Below are 26,572 nucleotides of genomic sequence, written 5' to 3' on the forward strand. Positions count from 1 at the left end.
TTCTTACCGCTTACTGGGGTGTAACCTTTCTTTAATATGGTTATTCTTCGTGGTGCTGGCAAAATAACAACGATTTAATTAATTTATTTCCATGAGTAATTCAGCAAAAATATACAGTTTTAAGCACTGCTTACCTGGCTTGGGAATAAGCCCTTGGAAAGGCCTGAAGAGATAGAAGAGACTTTGTAAAGCTTAAATAAACACAATATATTGCACAAAGTAATCCATGTTCACAATGTTTTGTTGTTTAAAAGCTTTTCAAAAACTTGGCGCAGTGCTTCACCTTGTGATGCTGAAAGAGATCTTGTCTGCCACCGCTAATATCCTCTCTAGATTCTGTGAGCCGAAGGTACAGGGTTTTCTGAAGGGGATGCCAGGGGGCAAGCCCTCAATAATCACTGAGCCAGGGTTACTCTTGATCCTCTTGTAAGGCACTTGCACAGGATACTTAATGCCCAGTGCCTCGCCGTATTTCCTGTTGAACAGGTCTTGGACCTGCTCTCGCAGTGTGTTCGCCAAGTCGATACGGGAGAGCTTGGCCTCTAAACTGTCTGAGGGCAGAACAATGGTAGAAAAGCCAACGGGTTAGTGAGGGCATATCGGAAAGGACAGGAGGGAATGAAGTTTTGAACATGAACTGGCACCCAAAAGACAGACACGTGGCACAAGGATCAACTGTTTCTTTTAATTTAATCAGGATGCAATAAAGCCAGAAACTTACTTTGTACAACACCTGATAACTTAATCAGTGATACCTGAGAATCCTGGTCTTTTTGATGCTGGTCCTGGGTCATCTGATTGGTCTTTTGAGTCAGTTTCTGCTGAATATTTAATCAAAAGAAGCATTATATTAGATTAGTAACTGATATTTTGGATAAAACAGAAGGAATACACACAAATTCATAATAAAAGAATAAAATAAAAAAATATTTTAAAAAAATACTAATGGTCTGTAAAATTAAATAAAATTAGGGCTGCCACTAACGATTATTTTGGTATTTGAGTAATTAGTTGATTATCTTGATGATCAATTGAATAATTTTATGTGGTAATAAAAATTAGGCAATAATCATTGATATAGATAAAGTCTCAAAAGCAAGTAGTAATATTTTATTGAACAACATTGTTAAAATACATAATATAATATACATAATATAAACATGATTAACTTACCAGTATGTGCAATACATATTATAAAAAAAATGCCTACAGAGGGCGCCAATGGCCTGGTTGTTACAAACCATGTTTAATGTTGGCCAAACAACATTTAATGAAATTTCCACTTAATCTTTAATATTTGGCCACTCCTTTATTTTAAAAATGCTACAACCACTGTCATTTCTTGACATGAGAACATGTGGACATTAAAAGTTGCAAACTCAGAGCGGGGGTTTAAACTTTTATTTATGAAATTGTGATGAACAACAGTTTGCATATTTAAAAAAACATATTGATGTATTCTCCTGTGTTGGTATAAGTTCATAAATGATTTCCGTCACAAATATGGTGAAATGGCGCACGTTGCGTACCTAGATGAACGTTAAAAGCAACCCAAACATATGCAGAGATGGGAGTTTGTTAACCGAGCTGCTTCATGCATGATAATGATAACGGTGCAACACTTTGCATTAAACACAAAGCACGTCAGACTTTATGCGTTACCAAATGTACATTACTGGAAACCCAAACAAACAGCAAATGCAGAGACTGAGTTTGTGTGGAGCAGCATTTACTGTGAACAGAGCCGCTCTGAGATGGAAGAAACTCATAACCTGCAGGCATGTAAATAAAGTGCATGTAAATAAACCCGCAGCGCATATATTTATTTAACTCAATCGCAGCCTTTGTGATTTCACAAAAGCACTATGCTTTACTTAGATATTTAAATGGTTTTAATTAGGGCTACCATATTTTCTGTTTAACCATATTAGACAACAGGTCGAAAGAAAAGTCTGTGTACATTGAGCACATTCTCTGCAGTCCGAGCGCGATGCGTGAATACACTGAAGCTCACTCTCGCTCATGTCTGAGGTAAATCATTGACACATCACCACTTACAGTACATGTGTTATATTGAACTAAATGCATTACAATCGGCTAAAACGAATGCACAGGTTACTCTTCTGAACAAGAACGCTCCCGAGTCCGTGTTCTTCACACTGTTCACGTGAATCGAGGCATAGTTTGGTACGCACCAAGGGGGTAATCTAGCGCTCGGAAAGCGTTCCACCCCTAGGGGCTGCCATTGCTAACCAAGCCATCACCTGCTGTTAGCATCCCATTGACTCCCATTCATTTTTGAGTCACTTTGACAGTGAATAACTTTACATCTGAGACGTTTAAAGACTCCATTTGTCTATTGTTTATTTCTAAAGAAACACGACAATGCATAAAAGGCTCCATTACCTTGTATCTTACACTATCGCCCCGCAGAAGCTGTTTTTGTAAAAAATAGGCTAACGATTGCGTCATAACCAACGCGACTCTGTCGCACAGTTGAGAAATTACCGTATAGACCCAAGGGGGTAATCTAGCGCTCGGAAAGCGTTCCACCCCTAGGGGCGGCCATTGCTAACCAAGCCATCACCTGCTGTTAGCATCCCATTGACTCCCATTCATTTTTGAGTCACTTTGACAGTGAATAACTTTACATCTGAGACGTTTAAAGACCCCATTTGTCCGTTGTTTATTTCTAAAGAAACACGACAATGCATAAAAGGCTCCATTACCTTGTATGTTACACTATCGCCCCGCAGAAGCTGTTTTTGTAAAAATAGGCTAACTATTGCGTCATAACCAACGCGACCCTGTCGCACAGTTGAGAAATTACCGTATAGACCTGAGGAGACGCTCGCAGGCAATCTTTTACTGTCTATGAGACAGTCGGGGGGACGTGGAGACATAAAGTCTGATAAAGTCAAGGGGGAAGAATGGGGAGAAGCCGATAGTGAGCCAAAAGCAACGGGAGAAAATATTTAAACAACGTGATTCAGCTTTTACTTTCCACAACTACTAGAAGACCTACAGCTGTCAGACAGGAGGCTCACATCACATCTACGTCGTCAAGCTCAGTCTGAGCCTGCGCAGTTCGCTCAGCCATCAGGAAGTGAGTGCTCCTATACTGACATCACTTAAGGCTGTAGAAGGCAATGGGATCCCTCCGTCCATTTCTTTTACTGTCTATGTATAGACCTGAGGAGACGCTCGCAGGCAATCTTTTACTGTCTATGAGACAGTCGGGGGGACGTGGAGACATAAAGTCTGATAAAGTCAAGGGGGAAGAATGGGGAGAAGCCCATAGTGAGCCAAAAGCAACGGGAGAAAATATTTAAACAATGTGATTCAGCTTTCACTTTCCACATCTACTAACGTTAGAAGACCTACAGCTGTCAGACAGGAGGCTCACGTCACATCTACGTCGTCAAGCTCAGTCTGAGCCTGCGCAGTTCGCTCAGCCATCAGGAAGTGAGTGCCCCTAGGTTGACTTCATTATTTCGCCGTTGACGTCAATGTGATCGGTCGGTCCATTTCTTTTACTGTCTATGGTACGCACACGCAAAATACCGGCAGATCAATAGAGAGCGCGCAGCTCTTAAAGGGGCCACACTATATTTCTACTCGTGGAATATGAACCTCCTCCGGGTATGGTGTGGTACTGGTGCGCTCACAGGTCCGCATGACAGCTTTCACATTACCAGATTTTCATACGAACTGTGCCCTGTTCTGAACTAAACTGCCAGTAATACAACCTTTATTTATATTCTTAAAATGAGAGAAATCCCTGCTTTGAATTTTCTGAATTTTTAAGCTAGGCTTAAGAGACATGAACAAGTTCTTTGATAAACATTCATGACCTTTCATACATGTCTAGTCTGCATGCTGTTTTATTGATTATTATTGAATAAGTATTATATGGTTTCACTAATAATAAACATACATTTGCATAAAGCATGCATATTTGTCCATATACCCATGTTGATTAGAGTATTAAAAACTTAATTCAAACTTAATTTAAGATATATTTACAACAAATAAAAATCTGCGATAAAATAGCGATTAATCGCGAGTTAACTCATGACAATCATGCGATTTATCGCGATTAAAAAAATCAATCGTTTGACAGCCCTAGTTTTAATATATCGTGCAGTCTTTGATAACGGTCTAATAATGTGAAATGTGCCACTTCTGGTATTTTGGTAGTTAACTGACATGGGTAAATTGCAATTGAGTTTTTTTTTTTTTTAAATAGAGTACTCAAGTTAAACACAGAAATCATGACAGCCCTACATTTTTAATTAAATTAAAATGTTGGTTTACCTGAATCAGAGGTCGTTTTAGAGGCACCTTCATTTTTGACCTGTTCTGTCAACAATTCTGGTCTGACAAACACAGAAAAAAGGCACATCATTGTCAAGCAGCTTTCTGAAACATCATAGTGTATAGTTTTGTCTGACACCATGTCCTAACTACACGCGAAGCAATAAGATTACAGCGAAAAGCTACTTGTCGGTCCACACCAGACGCGACGCAACTATGAGATGCAGCAAATCAATCAAAAACCACAGCCAATCAGAACAGCGTGTGGGCGGGCTCTAGCGGCGAGTGCATGGCACCGTAGTTAATCTTGACGGCACTTGCAAGGAAATTAATAAGTCTTCATTATTAAATTCACAAATATTACACCATTTAAACTACTAAAATACATACTGAGTTACTAAAACAATCGTTGTCATAGAATATACTTTTGTTTCAATGTGTTTAATTTCATGATCATGATCAATTATCCTTTGCTGCTTTTAGTATGACAATGCTTGGAGCGCTAAATGATATTCAAAGTAACATTACACACTTTTAACATTAAAAAAGCACATAAAAACTACCTGAGATTAACATTGCCATGTTTTGAGTTGTTGTTCCAGCCGCGATGTGGCACAAAAGCGTTTCTAAAATAGATTCATCGCATGTCACCATCGCGGCTGGTTCGGACAAAAACTCGAATTAACATGGAAAAGATACCTTCTATCACGTGTAGTTAGGACACGGTGTAAGTCTGAACAAACGTGTTTGATCATTTTATTGTGTTCTGTATGACTATACCTCTTTATAACAAATGCAATCTGACTACTGGCGGCAAGAATCTTTCGGAGTTTCGCTGCCCCAAAACAGTTCGGTCTTCGAAAAGTCATCCCTTCTGGCAGTCCTGTGACATACAGCTCATCTGGGTACATCTGGAACTTGGAGTATGGCACCTTAGCTGGTTCAGGCAGACTAAGAGCCTCACCTAAAATGAGAAAGATAGATGATTTGACTCAACTTGACACTATTATGAATTCTGCAATTTATGTGTGTATATTTTAAACCAGAGGAATCTGTAACTGGCAGATTTGCAGGTTGCCGCCGCAGCTGATTGTTAATGATACGGTGAGTAAGACCATGACTCACTGTACTTGGAGCTGAACAGGCTCTCGACTTGCTTTCGCAGCTGAAGGATCATCTCTCCGATGTCTTCTGGGGAAAAGGGAAGACAATCACACCAACAGCCCATAATATCTGAAGATAAACCTGTGTAATAAATTAAAATGGAGTTTTACCTTCAACAGCTCTCTTGAGCCCTTGTGGTGTAGACTTCGGCGTTAAATCTTCTGCAGAGATATAAACAGAATGATATTACCATCAGTGTGGCGCATGGGAAGTAATCCTCTGTGTATGATTTGATCAAAAACACATTCTACACGCTTTGCTGGGGATGTTTTAATTATTCAACTCACCTGTGGTTTACTCCAGTGACCATATATGTAATGCAAACTTCAACATAACAAATCCAGTGTTATTAATTATGAGTCCAAATTACTTAATCTGTGAGTCAATATGAACGCTTCAACAACATCAGGTTGTACAAATTACAAATATTTTTTTAATATGGTAATTTGCCAATTAATTATTATTTAAACATCTTTGTGACTAATGAATTCCCATGTATTTCCATAGTAGTAAGACTAAAGTTAAGGATGTAAAAAAAAAAAATATATATATATATATATATATATATATATATATATATATATATATATATATATATATATATATATATATATGTCATTTTTTGATTCAGACTGATTTGCTAAAGAATCATTCAGATTTGACACAATAACCGGCATCGCTATTGCTAACTAAATTATTAAATAAAAATAAAATATAAATATTAGATGAAAACAAATTTCAGTTGGTTGCCAATGCAATATTTCTAATGTTCATTTAAGTATTAAAATTACTAAAACTGAAAAGAACGGATCCTGAAATTTAATAAAATAAAGTTAAAAATAAAAATAAAAAAACTAATAAAATGGCAAAAACAGATAACAAAATAATTTAAATTTAAGATTAAAATGAAACCTTAAAAAATATAAATAAAAGCTAATTCAAAATATTAATAAATAATTATATATATAAATAATTAAATATTTCAGTGCCAAAATAAGAGCCAAATCAAAAGAATCAGACATCATCATCACAAAATATTATACACCAATATAAAAAATGTTTTTTTTAGTGCTGGGCAATCGATTAATCGCATCCAAAATAAAAGTTTGTGCTTACATAATATATGTGTGTGTACTGGTTATAAATATGTATATATAAAAACACACTCCTTTCATGTATATATTTAAGAAAAATTGTATATTTAAGAAATAATATGTAATGGTATATATATATATATATATATATATATATATATATATATATATATATATATATATATATACAGTATATACATAATTTATATATATATATATAATTTATCTTGTATATAAATATAACATATGTTTCTTAAATGTATACATGCATGTGAGTGTATTTATATATACATAATATTTATACACAGTAGTCGCACATATATTATGTAAGTACAAACTTTTATTTTGGATGAGATTCATCACGATTAAACAGTTGCCCAGCACTCTTTTTTTTAGGCCTGGCAAAGAACTTAACATTTTTTCCCGTGTTTTCTAAAACCGAGAAAACCTGTTAATACACATGACAACAGTTGAGCATTCATATCAACTCACAGTATATTTCTATTTATTAGGGGCACTAACACTGGGAGTCTAGTTTAGGGAGTTCTATTGGATGTGGGTTTACTGTAGTGGGGGAACTAGCACAGCATGGGGAACAGGTTTCACATCGGATCCGATCGGGCTGGGACTACTGTTTGGGTAAGTCTGGGGTATTGGGTTTGGAGTTAAAAGAAGAAATGTAAAACACTTGTCTTACCATATTTCAACCTATCACTGGTAAAAATGTTTTATTGTACATTAAGTGCCGCTGTCCTGTTTCGATCTTCACAGAGGTTTGTAATCGTGTACAATTCCTTTTGAGAGATTAGGATATGGTTTCTCCACACAACACAGTGGCTAAATCAGCAGGTAATATCTCTGTGTTAAGCATAAACTCACTGAAATGAATGTCTTACAAGAATGAACTTGATAGTTAGTTGGACTGACACGTATATGTACATATTAAGATTGTGAGATGGGCATTAAAGCTTGTAGGAGGGCAGGAATTGACGGGATGGAGGGATTTGTAACTGGACGAGAAATTGGAGAGGCTTTAATATGTCATTTGTTTGAAATGGATTATTGATGCACCACCGCAGATGAGAGAAAAAATATAAATATATGGAACTACAATCAGATATAAAGTAAGAAGGCTAGTATGCTGTTACCTGCTACAGGCTCCTTGGGATGGCAGAGGTCAGGGGTCACCTGCTCAGCCTGAGGCTCACTTGACTCCTCTGTAGAAGCACTGGACTCTAAGAGCAGAAGATGAAAGCAAGACATATAGAGGAAAAAAATAGAGAAAGAGAGATGAATAGCCAAATTTGGTTGAAAATGTTAAAATAAAAATGGCACTCAAAATGCATTTATTTAATATAATATGGTGTGTTCACTGGTATTTGACTTTAAATTGTGAAAAGTAGAAAAGGTTATTGTGATTTGCTTTTAGAATACATTGATAAACCGTCTACTACTGAAAAAGAAATATCTTATGCTCACCAAGGCTGCATTTCTTGGACCACAAATACAGTAATATACATATTAATATTATTTATTTATTTATTTTAAACAATTTTGTTTATTTTAATATATTTTAAAATGTAATTAATTTTTGTGGTGACAAAACTGAATTTTCAGCATTGTAATTTTTTTTAAATTGTCTTCAGTGTCACATGACCCTTCAGAAATCATTTTAATATGCTGATTTCCTATGTTGAAAACAGTTGTGCTGATTAATATATTTGTGGAAACCATGATACATTTATTCTTTTTATTGATGAATAGAGTTCCAAAAAAAAAATTTATTTATTTGAATTATAAATATTTTGTAACTTAAATGTATTTGCTGTCACTTTTGATCAATGTAATGTATCCTTGTTAAATAATATATACAGTGGGTGCGGAAAGTATTCAGACCCCCTTACATTTTTCCCTCTTTGTTACATTGCAGCAATTTGCTTAAATCATTTAAGTTGATTTTTTTTCTCATTAATGTACACATGGAATCGATTTTATTAATCATGGATTGATTAGGTTTGATAGGTGTTTGGAATTGGATTCAGGGTGGTTTCAGAGATGGAATAAGTATAAGTTGATAGGGAAAGATTGTGGGAAAAAATGTGCACTGATGAGGCAAGCACAATGATACCTAGGGTATTTATCACATAAATTGTCTTTATGGCAGGACGGAAGGGAGAGAGGAGGTAAAAATCACATTTGGCCAGAATGATGATTTACAACACTGTTAATGCAGCACTTGAGCTCAAGTTTTCAGTGTATATGTGATGTTCCTTCAGTTCACAGTGCTAGCCAATGAACGTGGCGTGTAATGCAAAAAGCCCTGCCTGTCCTCAAAGGCTCAGATCACTGCACAGCAGGGTGGAAAATGAGAGCAAATATTTTTAAATCAGAAGGCAACCATCAAAGTCAAACTTCCTCTCTGTGAGTAAGTGAAATATGCTAATGCCTTCACATCCAGGAGACCTACAGGGATTTCATGCTGCTTTCAACTCACAACTTGATTTAAATTTCTGCACAGATGATTGTTGTTAACTAACAATAACGCAAACAAGAGAACACAACTTGAGGAGCCAGGGCCGAAATATTCAAACTCTCAGTGTGAGCCTTGCTGTGGGACTGGGAGACCATACCTGGCACTGTAACCTGGATAATTTCACCATCTGGGGGTTCAGTTTTGATCTTTTTCAAAGGCAGACAGTCTCCAGATGGCCCTGAAAAATGAAACATAATGAATTATTTTGAATTCCACAGTTAAAATAAATTACAGATTCACCAAACTACAGACCAGAACCCAAAGTTGTATTAAAATGATGAGAAGAAGATCTACCTGGTTCACACTCAGCCAAAGGACTGACACAGGAGCTAGTCGATCTGAAACAAAAACATGAATACGATGTCACCTTTCTAATTTCTTCTTAATTACAGTAAAAAAAGCTATCCACCCAAATTAATTTTCTTGGCCGAAAATGGAACCTCTGACACACTAGGCCAAAAGGCAAAATTCTGTTAGTTATACATTTTTAAAATCAAATAAATCTGCAGAATACAGAGAATAAAGAAGTAGGGTCCATTCACACCAAGGATGATAAAGATATCTAAATGTAAAAGAATAGCAAAGTCCACACCACAACTACAACAAAAATATCTTTAGCATCACTTTCACAATTTATTTTCCAACTGATGAACAATAAAGCCACCCTGCTTTAAAGAGCCAGAACATTTAAAGCGTCAGATGATAAAACTGTTTATTATGCTTCCATTATTTTGTTTTACTAGTGTCACAGTTACAATAGTCGCAGATGGCTTTTTATCCATCTCAAAGTTACCAGATCAGAGTTTCGGTTCATATTTTTCAGCCTAAAATTCAGTCAGTGCATCATTACAGGAAAATAAAAATGCAAACTATCTAAGAAAATACCAATACGGTTCTGTGGTGACGAGGAAGGTAAATTGGTACCTGCTACTGTGAGTGTTGCTGACCAGCTCTAGGGAAGAGCTCGGCACCCTGAGGCCATCTAGGAAACAATCATCAGGGGTGACACCATCCTGTTTGCCCTCCTCCTTAGCTACTTTACCAGCAGCTTACAAAGGATGTAAAAAAGGCGAGTTTAACATACACATAGTGTACATTATTAAAAAAGGACACTGTAAAATGTGATAACATCTAGTTAATTACATCTAGGTACTTCTTAAGGGTCAGATGAGGTAAAAATAGCTCCTTAAGGTAACAAGAAGATATTTTACTCTTGCAAAAGGTACAACGTTATGTTATAACAATGCTATTACAATGTAATAAGTGGAGTGAGGCACCAGATGGATGCTGGTTCAGAAAATTCCTACCTGTAAAAATCCGTTCATCAAACATTCTAAGAAAAGAAAAAAGAAAACAGTTCTTGTAAGACCAGCTAAAACATTAAAAACCAGAAATGCTGTCTATGCACGTCTAGTGCCGAACAGCAGGAGATTTCCTCATTATGCCAAATCAGCGGCTCCACGCTGGCTTATGTATGGCAGTGGTTACAACCAGCATGACGCTCCACTTTGGATGCCTAGTGCTGTTCTGCCAGATGGCAACGACGACTAGACTTCTTTTTTTTCATTCTTTTTTTCAGATGAAGCAAATTAGAAACTCAGTATATCCAGTACCAATATCTGGATTCATTTTCAATGAGCCCCACTGTTAATTACATTACCAAAAATGAAAGGTTATCAGTAATTAAATCTCTGACACCACCGTCACATGTTGAAACTGGAAGAGCGACAAATCACACCACCGCTGTTTCAGTTTAACTACGTTGGTAATGTAATTGAGCAGCTATGTCACATAAAGGGAAATCTCCTTAGTCAGGTTAACATTAGTCCTCAAAATAAAAGCATGTTCAGATTGAGCCTCGAACCTTCTGACAACGAAGCGGACAGCATGCCTTTCCTCCAGGATCCGCTTGAGTTTGGGCACACCGTAAGTGCACGGTCTCTTGAAGGGAATCTTGTCTGGAATTCCAATGATCTCCACCGCTTCAGGATCGCAGGCGATTTTCCGGTATGGCACAGGAACCATGTGATCCAGGCCTAATGCCTCAGCTGAAATAAACATCAGTTAAAGTGATGAGTTAAAGCTGTTGCGTGTACTTTCAGCTCTACCAATGTTACCAAATGTTTTTAAACCGTCCCCCAATTGCCAATGGTCATCCAAAAAGGTGATCCCAGCCCAGACGCACACCATAGGTAGAGCTAATGTTGCTTTGTTGGTTGTTTTTTAGAGCACCACAGAGACGCAGTATTTAAACTTTTCGGTGATCAAGCTACTAATGGTTTACTTACAGTTCTCTGCATATTAAGCTGGGATAAACAAAAACTATATTACCTATACAATAGGGTAAATTATATACCCTATTGTATAATATTTCATAAGCAAATAACTAAGGTCTGTAAACTATCAACATGATCAATACTTTGCTGAAAAACCTGTTGTACACAATCTACCACATGCTTTGTCATCTGTCTGATATTGATTAGCAAGTAAAAGGGCTTTCAGTAAAATTATATTTCATTATGTTATGTTAAAACTAGACTTTTGAGGAATGTTTATTTGTACATCTCAGTCATTATAGAATTGCATTGCATTATATGTTCTGCACCCAGAATGAACTAGAGTTTATGTCTTACTAAGACATTTTATTTGTCTATATTCAGCAACAATTGATATTTGTGTATTTTTTTCTAAGTACCCTGCTATACTATTATAAATATCTCACTGATTTATATTACAAGCTATCAGAATTTAATCTTATATTTTCATCCTATAAATATAAACAACAGCACCAAACTGCATACTTTTGCTCATAAAATGTAGGTGTTTTTCTCCATACTATCCTATAATCACACTATACGAGCGATTTAGATTTTTAGATTTTGTTTAAAGTTTCAATAAATGGCTCCATTTCAGAAAATATATATTATTATTTTTTATTTCATGTCAAACTTTTAAGGGTTAAAAATTGCACATCACCTCTACACACTTTTTCAATCAATATAATTATTTTATTTTATAGTGGTGGTATGGCTGTGAATTCTGCACTGTAAGCTCACCATATCTGCTGTTGAAGAGGATCTGAACACATTCTCGAAGAGTGTTGATATCCTCTGTCTCCCTGATGAACGAATCCCACTTTTCTGTGCATGCAATACGAAACAAAAATGTATCATGTAACCATCTTTCATATGTTCCCTGTTGAGGAAAAAGCTATAATACCACAGTCTTAATCAACATTTTCTGAAATGTATTTGGATACATTGAGGTTTTCCTCTGTTCGTTTAGACATAAAAGACATTTAAGGCAGGTCCTGACTCTCTGCAGTGACTGAAGATTTCACGCTGATCTTTTGAGAGGAACAGACCTCGGTAGCCCAGGTGACCTGGCCAAACTCCCATTACTACCGCCCACTCTGCCAAGACCAGCCCTCTTTATGTCTCATACTCCTGAAGCCATATCTAAACAAATACCCTGATACACAAATACCCCGATATATAAAGAATAATTCTGGGTCCTTAGACATGACAGATTTATTTACAGTGAATTGAAATTATACATTAGCTGTGTTTTCTTACTGGGAGAAATTCTGTTATTATTTACTCACCAAGTCATTCCAAACCCATATGTTGTTATTTTCTGAAGAATCTTTGTGCTGCTTTTTTCCAAACTAAACAACAGTTTATTAGTAATCGTTTCAATATGTCAAGCTTCCAAAAAGACTAATTTGCTAACCCACCCTTATCCCCTCTATCAAAGCTTTTAGATGGACTATAAAAATGTTTTATTACATCTATTTGTGTCTTACATGCACCAAACTTTACAGTTTTATTATCATCTGTAGTCTGAACGTTTGAAACGATGAAATGTATGCTAATTAGTGCATATGTAAACAGATAATTCCTCCTTTGTATTTTTAAAGGGGGGGTGAAACACTCAGTTTCAGTCAATCTCATGTCAATCTTGAGTACCTATAGAGTAGTATTGCATCCTTCATATCTCCGAAAAGTCTTTAGTTTTATTATATTTATAAAAGAAATATAGGCTGTACCGAGTCTTTCCGGAAAAAACAGAGTCCCTGGAGGCGTATCGTGTGGGCGGAGCTAAAGAATGACGAATGCGCAAAGCGGTGACGTCCTCAAGCGTGGAGAAACCCTTGCTATCGATCTCAGCTAATAGATATGATCCAGAATCTAATTCGGAAGCTAAAATAGAAACAGCAACAGCAGGACGTCCGTCTCTGTGGTATGTACTGTATTTAGTGGCCTGTCAACATTTGTGTGTCTTTACTCGCAGTTTATGAGGACATGATTCAGTTTATGGACTATTGTATGCGACTAAACCTTAGCAGTAGCAAGCAAAACGGTTTTGCACGTCAGACTAGTGTAACGTTTTACATAGAACAACAATGAAGTCCGTTAGCGCATTTGAATGACGAAGCACGCGATCGTGTCGTTTACTGATGTTTACTCATGCGACGATAAGCAACAGCACAGACATTTGAAGCAGTTTTACTCACCGGCTGCTTCCAAAGCAGGACCGAACCTTTATCGCTGGGACCACTCCGTCAAAAACACACTTTTTGGAGTGTGGAGATCCACTTTGCAATGCGACTGAAGCGATGTTGTGAAGCTTCCCGTCATTTCTGCGTTCAAATCGGTTCAAATGCAGCGCTGCCGCTGACTATAACCGACATAAGTGTTCACGGACGACTGGATCTGCAGCTTGAGAGCAGTGTTTATGGGCGTGCATTTCCTTTCTCGCTCTAGTCCCTCGCGCGCGCACCCTACCGAGAGAAGAGCCCGTACGGCCCATACAAGGACCTTCCGGTCTATTAACGTCAAGCTGAGCCATACTCGAAAAAATCTCTCTGAAACTTGTGAGAGTATTTTTAACACAGAAATACTCCATCAAACGTCCAACATTAGTTTTTGAAACTTTTTCTATGTTTAGGATGGGAATCCAAGTCTTTAACAGTGTAAAAAGCTCAGTATGCATGAAACAGCATTTCACCCCCCCCCCCCCCCTTTAATTACTAACTTTTATGGTGTAATGAATAATGACAAAATGTTAAATTGTCACAAAGTTATTTGGCTTCAGAAGACTGAACAGTGCATGAGCTTTATAGTGCTTGTCTTTTCAGATTCTCCTTTTAGATCCTCTTCCTTTTATGTGTCACTGAAAATGTAGTATAATACAGGTTTGGACTAGCATCAGGGTGAACAAATAATGACAGAACTTTTATTTTTGCGTGAACTTTATAGTATTGCAAGAAGAGTACATGTCAGAGGAAAATAATTTCCAGGTCTATATCCTGTTCTTGTTCTATTAGACACACTGCTTGGGACCCCATAAAACCCACTGAAATGAAGGCCAGCTTGTCCTTGGCCAGACGCTGTAATGGTGAGTACAGTCTGTCACCCACCTGATTTTTCATGCACTATGGAGAACAGAAGGCGCTTGGAGACATGGATGCTGGGAGGGCTCTGGGTAAGATCCGCTGCCAGCCCTATTCGTTCGCCTGGACACACACAGTCAGAGCTATAAGCTCAGAGTTAAGTACATGAAAAAGAACCACATCCTTATGGTTCAGCATCTACAAGTGTGATATCAACCATCATAAGTGAAACAGTAATTAGTTTCCAGGTAGTGGAAACCAATGTATATAGAAAGACAACAGGAGGCTCTAACCATTGTCAGCACATTCCTTGGCCTGAACCGCTTTCTCCTCTGCGGACGCCCACATGCCCAGCCGCTCTTTACCAATGCTGTGCAGTGATGTGGGCTTCAGGTCCAGCTTGCTGTCTGGGTGGGGCTGGGAGGACATGGGCATGCCGTACAGGAAGCTGGAGAGCATGGAGTTGCTGGCAGACACTTCCTGCACGGAGGGCTTGACTGAGGCGTGGTTGCTTACGCTCTTTGAGGTCGAAGAGTGATGGTTGACTTCCGGACAGGATTTGGCATCCCGAGAGGGTTCTTCTGGTGTTCTATTAAAACACACACACACACACACACACACACACACACACACACACACACACACACACACACACACACACACACACACACACACACACACACACACACACACACACACACACACACACACACACACACACACACACACTGTTTTGGTCTTTGTTGTGGTATTTATTTAAAACAGATTTTTTTAAATCACAAAAGTTTGCAAACAGTTTTAATACCAACTATACACACCAACAAACTTCATTTAATATGATTATCAACTCTTTTTTTTTTTTGAATGAAAGATTGAAAGATTGAATGAAAGATTTTTTTGAATCAAAATACTGTAATAAAGAAAGATATCTCTTGTGCTCACAGATGCTGTATTTATTTGATTAAAAGTATAGTAGAAACAGCAATATTGTGACATATTATTAGAATTTAAAATAACTTTTTTTCTATTTGATTATATTCCAAAACGTAATTTATTCCTGTGATGGTAATGCTGAATTTTCAGCATCATTACTCCAGTCTTCAGTGTCACACGATTCAAATCACAGAAATTCAATTGGTGATTTGGAGCTTAAGAAACATTTATTATTATTATCAGTTTTTTGCAATGATGTAAAACATCTTAACTGTTACTTTTTAATAATTTAGTGCATCCTTAATCATTAAAAATAAATTAGATACCCAAATTCTAGAGTGTGTATATCCATTTTGTCTGCAGGCTGTCATATTACATGTTTACATTCATCTTGTTATTTTTGTTGCTGCAATGGCTTTTATCTATTTCCATCTTCTCTGACAACAATAACAACCTCTATTTAAAATGGTAAGAGACAGCTGCCCGAAAGTGTATATTTTATTTTGTGAGGTTTTACAGGAAAGAAAATCTTCATCATTTATGTGGGGTTCAAATAGATGCATTATTTCTGTTTAATTTTACAATCTCATTGTGAAAAATAATTAATTTGGCATTTGCATTCTTTCCAGTGTATTTTAAAACAAAAATCAACAAGACGACTGACCTTTTGACTATGAAGCGGATGCGATTGCTCTGCTCTAAGATCTTCATTAAGGTCTTGGTGTCATATTCCGAAGGCTTTCTCAAAGTCACACCATCAGGCAGGCCATAGACAACCACTGAGCTGGGATCCTTGAGAATCCAGTCATAAGGCACAGGGACCAGGCTGCTCTTCCCAACAGCCTCACCTAAAAAAAATAATAATAATAATTTAAGTGGATTTTTTTTTTTTGCAAAATACTGTACATCATTTTTTAGTTTTCATCCCATAATAATGTGAAGAGAACCCTAATCAACTACTATCAACTTACTATAAAGCACGCTGAACACCTCCTCCACCATCTTCCTTAGGACGAAGATGTTGGAATGAGTGTCTGTTAAGGCTCTCTGTCTGCCCTGCTGCCCACAGTCTTTGCCAGTCCTGCTGCAGTCCACATCAGGAACTTTGGTGTGGGAGTTCATAGAAGTTAACGCTTGCAGACAAGACACTTCTGTAGAAAAAAAAAATCTGTTATTTCTGAGCAAACAATACAACTAGCCTCAACACACTTTTCAAAAAGGAACTGGTCAAAATTTTGGGATCTGTAGAAACAGTAAAATTGTGATATATTAATACAATTTTAAATAACTAGGGTTTCCATTTGATTATATTGTTGTTATAGTGTTTATTTGAAATAAAAATATTTTGTAAAATTATAAATGTTTTTACTGTCCCTTTTGATTAATTTAATGCATCCTTGCAAAATAAAAGAACTAAATTCCTTCAAAAACAAACAGACAAAAAACATCTCACTGACCCTAAACTTTTGAACAGTAGGATATATGTCTTCGTCTTCATGACAATATGGTTTCTCTCTCGAAAACCTTATAGTATGCGTCTGAACACTTTCCATATATGGCGCATGCTTTTGTATATAATTTTTGTAAAGTTTTAGCCTGGTCGCTAATTACTGCCATTATAGGATGAAGCATTTGAAGGACTGTTTTTTAAATTTCTGCTTTTGAGGTCCGAAAAAGATAAAAGGACATAGGGCATTGGAACAACAGCAGGGTGAGTAAAAGATTTTTACTCACCCTGCTGGTCACCCTGGTTTTTTTCCACCCTGGAAAAAATTGTTCTCGCTCCCAGGTCTGCGAGAATAAAATGAAGTCATTTTGTTCTCCCAGCCCTGGTTCGGGAGTTCTCGCAGCTCGCTCTCGACACATCATCTGAGCAGAACTTTTTTCTTGCAGGTGTCGGAGAACTATTGTGTGATTGGTCAGACATTTGAAGTGGCCGTGGTTAATGGGGAGAAACGCAGATGATCGGCACCTGCTTTTCTTGTGAAGTATATACATTATATTCACATTATCATGAAGATTAAATCCAACAGTGTTATTTGTGCTGATTGTTTTAGGCAATATGCATCTAGAAAAATCCAAACGTAATTCAAAATGTATTAAAAAAAATTATAATCAGCTATAATAGCAAAATAATTATAATACAGTCACATTGTCCACAACAGGCGCGTAGGAGGAGATGGCGCGATTACATGTGATACAGAATAGTATGAAATGCCCTTTTAATAGAGAACTGCAGAACACAGCGTAAAAACAAAATATTTGTGACCCCGTCTGTGAAACCCCGGCTAAAGTCGCAAAATTTAATAATGAGATTTTGATCGTCAAAGTGCCATAGCCATAAAAACAGGTAATTTGTGCTTATTGCTGTAAATGATAAATTATACCAAGGGGTTTGAAATACAACACTCAATTTTTAATTCATAACATTATAAATACTGAAATTAGTGATTTTATTGACACTACACTTTATACTTTTGCACAAAAAAAATATCGGATGCGGGCTCCCTAAACGTCGATTTTAATCATCTCAGGGGGGTTTCAGCGCAACAACACCAGCTGATTTGTATTTTATTCAGTTCAGGAACTTCCTTTTTTTACCATTAGGAAGAGAAAGACATTAATATCAATCGGCACGAGCGGCAGTCAGGTCATTGATTCAGGTTCAGATGTCTGGCGAGATATTTTCGTGTCATCGCCAATATTTTAATATTTTCTTCTTTGTTTTGTAGCTCAACATTGTGCCAATAATAACCATCTTAATATAAAGTCATATTAGGCCTGCTGTGTGTCTATTTAAAACATGTTGTGGATGGTGGTGCGTCAGATTAATGGAGTGTTTCCCAACCGGGGTGAGCGGGGTGCCGCGTAAAAGGTTTCAGCACTTGCATCACGGTTCATCTCACATCTGATGAGGCATCTTTAATATAGGTTGTAACTTGAAAATAATGCTTTATGTATGTTTCTGTCGATGGATACACGTGCTGGCTCCTCAGTTATACATAAGGCGATAATAAAAGAAAAACGTGGGCAAACGGTCTCTCTTAGTAAACTTTGTTCAATGCATGTGAGTGCTGTCGTATCTTCAAATATGAATACGGGTGTAGAACCAGAATGCGATCGCGATGTGAGAAGTGTTGTCTCTGTGCGGTCATCCGAAAGCGCGCACATGCACGTCTCTCAGCGCGCAACTATTGAGCTCTCTTTCAAGTCTTGTGCTTGAACGGACAAACTCACAAGAAGTAGCCGATGTCAACATGTCCATCTTGATGAGTATCCAAGCAGACATAGTCTGAATATGCCTTAAGTTGGCATACAGTCGAGAGAGCAACACCCCTGGGTCTTAAAGGGGCAGTAGCCTTTACTGCTGTCTGTTTAATGTCAAAGAAGATGAGGAATCACTCACTGCTCTTGATTGAATAGCTTTTGGAAGTTTAATAAGGATTAATATTTAATTTAAACAGTTAAATATGCAGTAACTTTTCATTTGATTACTTTATTCAATTTATTTACCTAAAACTAATGTTAGACCTTTCTGAAAAGAAAAGAAAAAAGCATTATTTTATTATCTTTGCTCAATAGTAATTATTTGTGCTGCTGCTTGTATTTAAGTTATTTGTTCTTTTCTTTATTTTTATTTGACAGTAGTCCTTTTTCCCATGAACATAGCAAATACCGAACCATACAGAAACTGGATATTTAATTTTATTAATAAAGTTATACAAATAATTTCAATTAACTGACTTGGTAATTGTTGCTACAATCAAGCTCTTGTACCCCCAATTCGTTTGAATGTTTTTGTGCTTTTTGGACATATGCATCATAATAAATAGGCCTGTTTTACAAACCTTTAAGAATTTTCCCATAAATGTGTCATATATCACAGAAAATGGGAGAATCTCAGCTTTAATGTGGTATATGGCTCATATTCAGGATAATTATGCATGAAATGTGTTGCAGTTTTAAAAATAAGCTTGTGTTTACATTGGAATTTCTCAAAAACATGATTTTCGCCCGAAATTCAGCAAATCCTTAACATAGCCATACTCAGTTAATATAAGAGATATCAAGGTTATATTTTAACAGAATGTTCTTTACATTATGTAGAATGATTTTATGTTGAAAACAGTGAATCACAAAAAAATGACTTTAGGAGGGTTTTCACAGACAGGGTCACATTTTCCTTAATGTAGGCTACATATATCATAAAATGTCAAAGTCTGCAAATACAGTCATGAAGCGCAATCGCTACTCATCATCAGTCCTAGCTATTAACCATTACGGTGTTCATTACAAAACCGTCATGAAGAAGCATGTGTTCACTATAACATTTTGGTCTAAAATATTTGCCCGCTAATTAATTCTGTGATTTTGTCAAGGTGTTAATGATCAGTCTATTTGTTAGAAACATATAAATCCTCCGGTGACCCGGGTATGTAATGCTTCATGATGACACTGCTGGCACTGTTGGAGGATTACACCAATGGCAGAATAAGGAGAGAACGAGGTTTCATTCAGGGACATTATCAGCAAAACTGCATGCATTTTATTTGATTTTAAGTGTTTAAAATTAACTTTAAAAAAATTATTAAAATAACACTTTATTTTTTTTTAAAAATTAAATACTTGAGAAGTATTTTATACAATTTAGTTTTTATTGATATTTTGATATATTTATTCTACAACATAAAAAGGATAATGAATGATTTTCAGCAATGCAATGTGTAAGGCACAAATGGCATATATAATCGGTATCTAATATTTTTCAATCTCTTTTACCTTTGACAGTGTTAAACATGGTGTCACATGGATGGGAATGCATGCAAATGATGTGCAGATGAGGTCATGAATAGTAAAACTAGGCGTTGTAAGCTTCATATATGGTGATTTTGGGGAGGAGACAGGGTGGAGAAGCACGTACGCACAATCTGCTGCTGGCTGGGATTTATAAAGGGATTTTTGCGCAAGTTCTGGCGTACGCATGGTTTTATAAATCTGAATTTTTTTGTGTGTAAGCAAAATCTAGCTTTTGTGTGTACGTACATTTTTATGATGAAATCCACAGAAAGTTTTATAAATGGGGCCCCAGAAGTCCCAAAAGACACTTGTTGCAAATTCGATTTGCTGCCGCTAGGGTGCTTCTAGATTTCTAGGCTATACACATGTATTAAGAAAGCAAAAACAATACATTTGGATTTCATGTAGACTTACTGCAGAACTTGTGAAAGTCTGTCTGTATTTCCTTTCTTGAGTTTAGGAAGATTCTTCCTTTCTCTGTTCCCACGGCGATCACGCTGTCCTCATGCACAGTGACACAGGCCACCTCAGCATTCAGTTTAGACATGGCAGTGCACTGCAAACACATTTAGTTTCAAGTCATCCACCACAAAAATGTCGCATATCGGTAACACCCTTACTGTAAGTTTCTTTAAATTGTCTGAGAACATAGTACAGTCTTACCACAGAGTCCAGAGCAGACACTAGGCTGGTGAGGATCTCTTGTCTGGCTGATGCTTGGGGAACTTTGAGCTCTGGCCGAGAGTTGGTCCTCATCCCATCACAGCCCAGCTTCCGTACCTGTGCCATTCTTCTGAGGGAAAGACAGAATAAACAATTTATGATGCCGTAAGCAAGTGAAAAATGTATAATCTACAAAATAACGCAAAGCATCTCTAGAAATTGACTTTACCATGTAGGATACACATCAATACAAACAGTCATTCAGCGCAATCATTCAGTGTAGTCTGATTCACAAACATATGACTCATGTCAGTAATCATTTTAATATGCAGATTTGGTGCAACTTATTCTTATCAAGGTTCTTTTATGAATAATGTGTAGTATGTATTGGATTTATTGTTTGTTTGTTTATTTGTATGCATGTATGTATATGTTATCATTATTTGCCTTTTCTGACTTTGTCATATATTGAAATTAATTATATGAACAAGGGGACAGAAGGGCTGGCCCACACAGAGATCTGATCTCACCATCTTCAAATCTGCCTGTGTAAAGTGCACCAAAGAGAAATGGCGCTGTTTGAAAAAGAAAAGGGTGGTCACACCAAATAGTAATTTGATTTAGTTCATAGAAGTTTATTCATAAATAAAATCTATAATGGCATTGTTTTAGGAAACATCCTCACTTTACAGCATTGTTTTACTGAAACATCTTAGGGTGCTTTCACACCTACCTTGTTTGGTCCGGATTTTCGGACTTTTCAGTTTGGTACGAACCAAAATTACAGGTGTGAAACCTCCCTCGGACCATGGTCCGGACCAAACAGACTAAATTTGGTCCGACGAAAATAGGAAGTCTCGGTCCGGACCAAACTGAACAAAGGTCCGGTTCGTTTCTAGTGTGAAAGCATTTTCTGTATAGTTCGGACTTTCAGACCATTTAGGGCGTTTTCACACCTGAAAGTCCGCACCAAGGTCCGAACCAAAGTTTGTGTTTGGACATTTGGTTCTTTTTGGTTTGCTTTCACATTGCAGTTATGTTAGCACACCAAAGAACTTTACATGACGCACTGGCGTCCTGTCGTCATCATCTCTGTGGGCTGCATCTTAACATTGATTGGTTTGTTAGCGGACGTGCGTCTGACGTCATTGTGTTGTCAATTCAGCGGCTAACTTTGACAAGAATGAATGAACAGACGCATCGTTGCCAATACTGTTAATATTATGGCATTACTATCTGCAGCACCAACTATACTCGAGGCAAATTCACCAAATGAACGTCCTCGTTGTGCAAACATTTTATCGGCGCCGACATGAAAGGAGGAGCTCCTAGAAGATAGGCTTTTTAGCCAAACAATGCATTTTATTTTATAGTTATGTTTAAATATTATAATGTTATTTTTAAATTTCATCTAGGCTATATTGATTATGAAACGTGCACAGATGTGCAAAGACATCGAGTCAGAAATAATTTTGACCACTTCATTAAGATTTGTTTTGTAGAAAGCTTTATTTTGTATCTTAATTTTAATAAATGTTTCATCGTTTGCCTGAATTTAATAAATAAGCTTAAATAAATAATATAACATCCCGTGACGGAGTGATCATTTGCGTTGCACATGAACTGGACCGGTCTCATAAATAAACCGAAACTCAAATGGTCAAGCAGAGCACGCTGTTCACGCGAGCTGACTACACAAGCTGTTCTGGATGAAATGCTGCGCGCTCCATCACCGCATGTGCTGTGAGTTTAATCTGTGTTTTTTTTCACTAATCCTACACCAGAACTTCCTGTAAATGGTCTGAAAGTCCGAACTATACAGAAAATGCTTTCACACAAGAAACGAACCGAACCTTTGTTCTGTTTGGTCCGGACCGAGACTACCTCTTGACGTCGGACCAAATTTCGTCTGTTTGGTCCGGACCATGGTCCGAGGGAGGTTTCACACCTGTAATTTTGGTTCGTACCAAACTGAAAAGTCCGAAAATCCGGACCAAACAAGGTAGGTGTGAAAGCACCCTTACAGGAAGTTCTGGTGTAGGATTAGTGAAAAAACACAGATTAAACTCACAGCACATGCAGTGATGGAGCGCGCAGCATTTTAAACAGAACCGCTTGTGTAGTCATTTCAGCTCGCGTGAACGGCGTGCTCTGCTTGACCGCTCCAGTTCATGTGCAACGCAAATGATCACTCTGTCACGGGATGTCTGCTATATTATTTATTTAAGCTTATTTATTAAATTCAGGCAAACGATGAAACATTTATTAAAATTAAGATAAAAAATACAAAGCTTTCTACAAAACAAAACTTAATGAAGTGGTCAAAATTATTTCTGTCTCGATGTCTTTGACATATATTGCACATCTGTGCACGTTTCATAACCAATATAGCCTAGATGAAATTTAAAAATAACATTATAATATTTAAAAATAACTTTAAAATAAAATACATTGTTTGGCTAAAAAGCCTATATCTTCTAGGAGCTCCTCCTTTCCTGACGGCGCCGATAAAATGTTTGCACAACGAGGACGTTCATTTGGTGAATTTGCCTCGAGTATAGTTGGTGCTGCAGATAGTAATGCCATAATATTAACAGTATTGGCAACGATGGGTCTGTTTATTCATTCTTGTCAAAGTTAGCCGCTGAATTGACAACACAATGACGTCAGACGCACGTCCGCTAACAAACCAATCAATGTTAAGATGCAGCCCACAGAGATGATGACGACAGGACGCCAGTGCGTCATGTAAAGTTCTTTGGTGCGCTAACATAATTGCAATGTGAAAGCAAACCAAAAAGAACCAAATGTCCAAACACAAACTTTGGTTCGGACCTTGGTGCGGACTTTCAGGTGTGAAAACGCCCTTACAGTACTGCAGTTCTTCAAGAATCTTGGAGAAGTTGCCACAGTTCGTATATGAATTTAGACTTCTGTATAGTACCGCATACAACATGAGTCAAAATCTGCTAAGGGGTGATGATGGTACAACAGTTTTTTAAAAGTGATTTTAATATCAGATAAATATTTTTGTTATAAGAGACGTTAAAAACAACATTGTGCATCAAAACCACTTCTGGTAAAAATAAAATAAAATAAAAAACAAACATGTCAGTCTCTGATTAATATGTAATTATTTAAGCCAATAAATACATTTCATTCCATAAAATAAGTATAAGTATCCAGCACGTTTTATAATTTCCCAAAAATCAAATGTAGTTCACCCCTTACGCACATTATCACGTCCGTCAAAAACTTAGGTTGGCTGTTGGTTGAAATGTTAGAACCAAAAACATTGACGTAACACACTCATGGGCACATCAATCACTTCATTGATTATTTGCTGGCTAAGAAATAAATGATTATTATTACCTTGCATCCATCTGTTTTCAAATCCGCATGATTTCAATATCACAACATTGATGTATGTCAAAGAATAACGTGCACAGTACAATGCACACAGTAGTATTTACGTGAAGCAGAGGTTTAAGCGAGTACACGCATTTCCTAGAAAACTCACACTACTAAATGTTTTTGCGGATGCCATCGCTTTCCAAACCGAGGGAGAAAATGCCGGCCTGAGCTGCTTCAACATGCTGTCTGTTAAAGACGATAATGTGCATAATACATGCGAGTACAAATATGTTCTTCACTTACTGAAATTGAATCGGAATTGTCAGAGAAATAAGTGAAATACTTTACACTGCATGCTAAAGAGAATAAACATCAAATCTAAGTGAAAAACTTCACCAAGTTAGTGAACATCATTCGACTTGTGTTGGTTGTGACCACAGACCGTAAAAAAATATGGACGACTCGACATCATCCGTTTCCGCTAGGCAGTTTAAAGCTTTCAGGCGGCCTGCACGGCGCTGACATCTTGGGACCGAGTCTGCGCAGTAGCGATTTCGGGACCGGAGTTGCGCAGTAGAGCGCAGGAAGTAGAGCAGGAAGTACAGCTGCGATATCAAAAGCCCGCCCACACTCTCGCAGATGCAGAACAATTAATTATGTTGGTGTGAAATAAACAGTTATGGAAATGTAGAAATTAAAGCTAAAGCTCCAATCTGCTCCCAAAAATTCCGAAAAAAGTCCGTTAGTGCCTCAGTGACAACTTCACACAGAGAAGCCGTCAGTCTCAGCTGTCAATCATGATGTCACAACCCCTATTTTTATAGCATCAAATAACTAACTAAAACTAAACTTATTTTAAAAACACTTGAAATGAAATCATCGTGATGATAACTGCCTTCAGTGACATAAACTAACTTTGGGGGGAAAATATTTGAAGTGTAATTTTATTGTTTAGTTTGCCTCGCGTCCATTAGAAAACACAGAGGGGCTGCTATACTGGGACCGGTCACCGGGGGGCGATCGAGGCGCGAAAGCTTAAGCATCTGAGAGGGAGAATGCAGGCTTGGTTGTGGCAGACATTTTTATACACAAACTATGGATTCTGAATTTCAATCATTTTCTATTCTTTTTATTTTTTGCATCATTTTGGCAACAGATGAACTGTTAAAGGTGGGATAAGTGTTATTTCAAAACCGTTTTAGAAAAAGGACACGGGCCGAGTGGAATAACAAACTTGTAGCCAATCAGCAGGTAAGGGGCGTGTCTACTATTGATGGTGAGAAGAGCGCTCGCTCTCGCTCTGTGCACGTCATTATTCAAAACACACAAGTCACACATGACGGACATTAGACGAGAACTAGTCTAATATATGCTGCTTTTGCTTGACTATGCTCGTGTGTCATGTTCACTTGTTAGTCCATTTGCGATCGTATTGTGGCTCACTTCAGCGATGATAAAGACCCGTTCATTTCCACACCGTATGGAGCATCTAAATCTCATCACTGTGTGCTTCAAGCATCAGCTCACAAAATGTCTCCGACAAGTAAGATACTATACTCCTAATATATGTTTGTTTACTCTTTTCATGATCTATATAACCCTTATCCAGTCATAATTGTAATATGTTAGTTGGACTGTCGGCTCGTGCTATAGAGTTGTTCATGAGAACAGTTTGTGATTTTGTGATCGCTATGACTCTAATCTTGTCATAATTGTAATATGTCGTTAGCTGGACTGTGTGCTTGTGTACTATCGAGTTGTTCATGAGAACGGTTTGTGATTTTGTGATTGCTGTAACTCTAATCTTGTCATAATTGTAATATGTCGTTAGCTGGACTGTGTGCTTGTGTACTATCGAGTTGTTCATGAGAACGGTTTGTGATTTTGTGATTGCTGTAACTCTAATCTTGTCATAATTGTAATATGTCGTTAGCTGGACTGTGTGCTTGTGTACTATCGAGTTGTTCATGAGAACGGTTTGTGATTTTGTGATTGCTGTAACTCTAATCTTGTCATAATTGTAATATGTTCGTTAGTTGGACTGTCTTGCTCGTGTACTATCGAGTTGTTCACAAGAACGGTTTGTGTTTTTGTGATAGAAGGGATGACTTTTCATTGAATATTCGACCTGGATTAGATACACAGAGATTTTGCCATAGCCGTTGATGCCTCTGGGTTACGTATGTGTGGGGTGGCGCTATCAAAATAGGGGCAAGACCCTTTTGGGTGTAGGGGCGTGTTTGTTTTGGTGATTTGAAATATCAACAACGGTTACCAGATAGCACTTACCCCACTTTTAAATGAGTGAACTTGAGATAAGTC

The 26,572-nt window shown here is 37.3% G+C and overlaps 1 protein-coding gene across 5 annotated transcripts in view; it reads right to left on the minus strand.

Moving 5' to 3' along the window:
• gtf2ird1 (GTF2I repeat domain containing 1) overlaps positions 1 to 26,572 on the minus strand; it is a 46,623-nt gene that overhangs the window by 6,128 nt on the left and 13,923 nt on the right. For 2 of the 5 annotated variants that reach the window (XM_067437785.1, XM_067437783.1), the window contains exons 2-22: positions 20,897 to 21,026; positions 20,648 to 20,789; positions 16,408 to 16,587; positions 16,101 to 16,284; positions 14,797 to 15,092; positions 14,531 to 14,626; positions 12,165 to 12,248; positions 10,973 to 11,156; positions 10,416 to 10,441; positions 10,033 to 10,156; positions 9,403 to 9,446; positions 9,206 to 9,286; positions 7,724 to 7,810; positions 5,592 to 5,642; positions 5,443 to 5,508; positions 5,098 to 5,281; positions 4,318 to 4,379; positions 756 to 821; positions 284 to 551; positions 135 to 163; positions 8 to 55 (exon numbers count right to left, since the gene is read on the minus strand). In XM_067437785.1, the coding sequence (XP_067293886.1) occupies positions 8 to 55; positions 135 to 163; positions 284 to 551; positions 756 to 821; positions 4,318 to 4,379; positions 5,098 to 5,281; positions 5,443 to 5,508; positions 5,592 to 5,642; positions 7,724 to 7,810; positions 9,206 to 9,286; positions 9,403 to 9,446; positions 10,033 to 10,156; positions 10,416 to 10,441; positions 10,973 to 11,156; positions 12,165 to 12,248; positions 14,531 to 14,626; positions 14,797 to 15,092; positions 16,101 to 16,284; positions 16,408 to 16,587; positions 20,648 to 20,789; positions 20,897 to 21,022 (2,428 nt within the window). In that variant the 5' untranslated portion in view covers positions 21,023 to 21,026. The remainder of the gene's footprint in view (positions 1 to 7; positions 56 to 134; positions 164 to 283; positions 552 to 755; positions 822 to 4,317; positions 4,380 to 5,097; positions 5,282 to 5,442; positions 5,509 to 5,591; positions 5,643 to 7,723; positions 7,811 to 9,205; positions 9,287 to 9,402; positions 9,447 to 10,032; positions 10,157 to 10,415; positions 10,442 to 10,972; positions 11,157 to 12,164; positions 12,249 to 14,530; positions 14,627 to 14,796; positions 15,093 to 16,100; positions 16,285 to 16,407; positions 16,588 to 20,647; positions 20,790 to 20,896; positions 21,027 to 26,572) is intronic. The other 3 variants (XM_067437787.1, XM_067437784.1, XM_067437786.1) reach the window with 3 other exon arrangements.

This window comes from Pseudorasbora parva, chromosome 3 (genome assembly GCF_024679245.1).
Source record: "Pseudorasbora parva isolate DD20220531a chromosome 3, ASM2467924v1, whole genome shotgun sequence".
Taxonomy (NCBI): domain Eukaryota; kingdom Metazoa; phylum Chordata; class Actinopteri; order Cypriniformes; family Gobionidae; genus Pseudorasbora; species Pseudorasbora parva.